Source organism: Poecilia latipinna, unplaced genomic scaffold (genome assembly GCF_001443285.1).
Source record: "Poecilia latipinna isolate Pla-1442-1.1 unplaced genomic scaffold, P_latipinna-1.0 Scaffold86, whole genome shotgun sequence".
In the NCBI taxonomy this organism is placed as follows: Eukaryota; Metazoa; Chordata; class Actinopteri; order Cyprinodontiformes; family Poeciliidae; genus Poecilia; species Poecilia latipinna.
The window spans coordinates 554,452-558,422 of NW_015112702.1; the positions used below are offsets into that span (position 1 = coordinate 554,452).

Here is a 3,971-nt window from a genome sequence, read left to right on the forward strand (position 1 = left end):
TGATTGATTGATTATCAAAAAAACAACCCAAGATAAGAACATGAGATTCTCAAACCAAACATCTTTCCCCTCTCCTCCCTTGAGCTTCTCTCTCTGAAGACCACAAACAAAACATGGGAGTAGGGACAACTCTGTTTGACTCCAATGTGGCCTGAAATGTATTCTTGAAGGGTCACTTTTTCAGACTTATTTAGTCTATTGAAAATGCAAACAGAAAAGTCTGTAAAGGAGAGCCTTACTATTGAGGGTCCAAGGTAAGACACGATTTAAGTGAGCAAATGGAACAGGAACAAGTTAAACAGGATTAGGTTAGGCCAACTCTCTCAATTAGTGTTAGAGAATGTGGCAAAGGCAAAACTGCAATGATAGTGACACAATCAGTATGCCAACTGTTGCATGATGACATTATTGCTATTTTTTTCCAACTTTATATAAATATTTACCTTTAAAAAGGTTATAATTAGTTACACTGGGGCTATGACTGGAGTTCAGAATGCTCAGATGCTGAACTATGAACATGACAGAATTCAGTTTTAACCTGCTTGATCTCAAGTTTTTGAAATGCTTCTTGTTCAGGGTTAATCTGCACCACACTACACAGAGCTAACAAAACAAATAAAGCTATTCACTTCATCTCCTAGCAGGCATTTCCTCTGGAGGGGTCAGAGGGATGCATAAACATATACAGCAGGTCCTCTCAAAGAGACATGTGTAGGAGACGGCTGTCAGAGGGTCTGCTGTTTCCATCTTGAGCTGTGGGAATGTTTTTAACATCCTAATCTTATAGGCGCCTTGCTACTACATGTGTGTGTATTGTGTGCGACATTGTGGGGGCACAGATGATGTGCCATTTCTTCAACTTGAGGTAGCAGGATAGAAAAGGAGAGCTTCCAGAGACATGGCAGTGTTGACGGATGGGGAAACTGATATTCCTGAGTACGACGTTTATGCAAAGCCACCAACTACATCCGCTGACAATCATCCATCAAACTGAGGCTGCTTAATAAGTTTGCGTTCCACCATTTTTCAAAGCAAGTCTGCTGACGGTAGCCTTCGCACTGAACCGACTTGAAGAAACGGGAGGGTTTAGCTGGGCCTTCGAATGGATGGACAGGCCATTAGACTCGCAACAGCTACTGTTTATTCTGGAGTGGCTGGCCGCCTCCGGCTGTGTGTATGCACGAGTGCGAGTGTGTATGAATGATGACAGGAAAAGAAGAGAGGTAATTGGGAGAGAGACTGGGAATATTAAAAGGAACCGCCACCATTACTTATAATGGAAAAACCCATATGAAAGAGTGGCTTACCCTCTCTTTGTGGTTGGACTGTTTAAGTCCATTGTAGTGGTAGATGGGAAATGAGTCTGGGATTCCTGAATCCTGAAACAAAGAGTAAAAAACATGCTTGGTTGTCAAAAAGAGGCTCTAAGCAGACTGTTCTCACAGACATGGAGGTGAAGACTGGCAGGGGCATAACATTCATAAACCAAAAGGTCAAACAGTCACATCTCTTGCCTGCAATAGGATTTATAGTAAATCCCATGTGTTAAACCTAAATGTGTGTTTATCGGTACGCTGTGAAGCTCAACTCCAGTAACTACAAAAGCTTAAAACAATGACTACAAGCAAAGACACTTCCCATGAAATTGGCTTGAAGGTGCAGAGAGGACTTACAGGGGTGTGTTGTCCAGCTTCTCGTGTTTGTATGCCTACATATGAAACCCTAACCCTTGCAACAATCCCATGTGTGTCTGAGTGTGTGTGGGTCCAGTTGGCTAATGGTAGTGTAATTTCTTTGCGGCTCCGAACCATTCCTCTGGTGATTCCCTAAAGCCCTGATCACTTTAACACAGTTCCCCTCCATCTCTTCTCCTCCGTCTTCTTTACCAGTTCTGCCTCATAAAAGCATCTTACTGCGTTTTCTGAGCTCCTCAAAAAGTAATCTCAGATGATTGTGAACACACACACGTTTCATATGAGACGCCACAGGAATGTTTTAAGCCCAGAAAGATTTGTTAAAGCAGCACTATGCTTACGCTTGGCAACAAGAACCTTTGTGCCATCCATGTGTGCACAGTCTGTCCAAAAGTAGTAAACCTCCTGGAGCTTTTTCACATTTGCTTACATTCAGATACTAAACGTCAATGTATTTTATTGTGATTTTAATTTTCAAATAAAACAGCATGTAATCAAACTGGTGCATCATTGTAAAATCTAAGAAAAGTTGTATATGTTTTTTTTTAAAAAGTATAACTCTTAAGTGGCCAGACTTCATATATTTTTATTGCATTTCTATTAAGCTCCATCTATTATAACATTTAGTTCAACAAAGTAGAACTCTTCTAATTAGTAAATACAGTCAACCTCTGTTTAATCTGATAGGGGAGGCAGGGGAACATTAGATGGAGCCAAAAACTGATTAAAAAGCTCTAATCAGATGAAACCAAAATGCAACTCTTAGATCCACATGCAAAGTTTTGTCTGTAGTGGAAAACTATAACTATGCATATGCAAACTGAGGTTTATGTGCGCAAGTCACAATTATCATTTGACTACAAAAAAATAATTAAAAATGTATGCTTCTTTCCATTCATTTATTGATATATTAGCTATTTATATTTATGCATTTTAATATAATAGATGCACGTGATTAACAGGGTCTTAAATTCAGTTCATCACAAACACATTATTCCAATGGGCAAATACTTTTGAGGGACACTTTTCTTCAGCAGGAACAGGAAAGCTGGTCAAATGAATAAAGCCTCTTAAAAATCAATAAAAACATATCCATGTTGGCCCAGTCAAAGTCCAGACCTAAATTCAAAGAGGAATCTGTGGCAGGACTTCAAAATTCAACCTTCTAATCTGACTAAGTTTGCACAGGTGTGCATGTATCATGACGCTTTAAAAGTATTAACTAACTGTGTCCTCAAGCATCCTTTTCCCTCTACATAACCAATTTACAATAAAGCACAGCGACGTTTGTGGTTCTAACTTGAAACGTGTCAAAAAGTTTTAAAAAAAGAGAAAGAAAGAAAAGCTCCTTGGCAACGGGCTGTAAACGCAGACCTCTCTCTCAATATGTTTTAGCCATGATATGGATCATGTGATATGTGGAAGGCATGCGTCATGCACTGTATCTTTTGAAGTGAAAGTTGATTTCCAGACACTCTCTCACACACACATACCTGATCTGGGAAAAACTCCAAGAGAAAAGGGCCCAGAAGAATTATGCCCAAGCTCTCTGGATCAAGCTTACTCTTCACCAGGCTGACGCTGAGAAGGCACAGACATGGAGGACAGAGACGTGAAATCAACAAAAACTCAGCAGACAAAACAGAACCAGAAAAATGAAACAACAAGCATATAAAAAAAAGAGGAGGAGGGAGTGGGAAGAATGCATCAGTGCAGCACAAAATAACAAGCTTTGTGTATGACAAGTGAGCCAAACTTAGAATCACCTCATCACTCAGTGTGGATTTGAGATGCATGTTTTGGTCAGTGCGCGCCTGTTTTTCACAAATACTGCGGTACAACTAAATATACCTCTTTCCAGACATTCCTGTGTTGGATCAGTGTTATTATTACTCCACTACGATAAAAAAATTGAACAGATTGTCCTTTTAAGGGAGAAAAGAGGGAAGAGAGTGTTTTACTCAGACACACACGGAAGAGAGATCATTCCTCAAACTGCTGCCGAAACTGCTACAGAGCAACGGAGCCTCTTAAATCTTCACACTCTGTTATGTAATTGAATGACAATAATTTAGCATTATTTTAACAATAATAATAATAAAAAACCACAAGAATTATAATATCCGTTTATTTAAAAAAACATGGTTGTGAAAAGTTTGAGAAGAAGTATTTGTAGTCAATTTGTGTTATATATATATATATATATATATATATATATATATATATATATATATACACACACACACACACACAAAAAAAAAAAAAAAAAAAAAACTA

At 38.7% G+C, this 3,971-nt stretch overlaps 1 protein-coding gene across 3 annotated transcripts in view; it reads right to left on the bottom strand.

Moving 5' to 3' along the window:
- Window positions 1-3,971, bottom strand: part of mindy3 (MINDY lysine 48 deubiquitinase 3) — a 35,182-nt gene that overhangs the window by 6,146 nt on the left and 25,065 nt on the right. For all 3 annotated transcript variants that reach the window (XM_015022459.1, XM_015022464.1, XM_015022452.1), the window contains exons 14-15: window positions 3,188-3,275; window positions 1,308-1,379 (exon numbers count right to left, since the gene is read on the bottom strand). In XM_015022459.1, coding sequence (XP_014877945.1) covers window positions 1,308-1,379; window positions 3,188-3,275 — 160 coding nt within the window. The remainder of the gene's footprint in view (window positions 1-1,307; window positions 1,380-3,187; window positions 3,276-3,971) is intronic.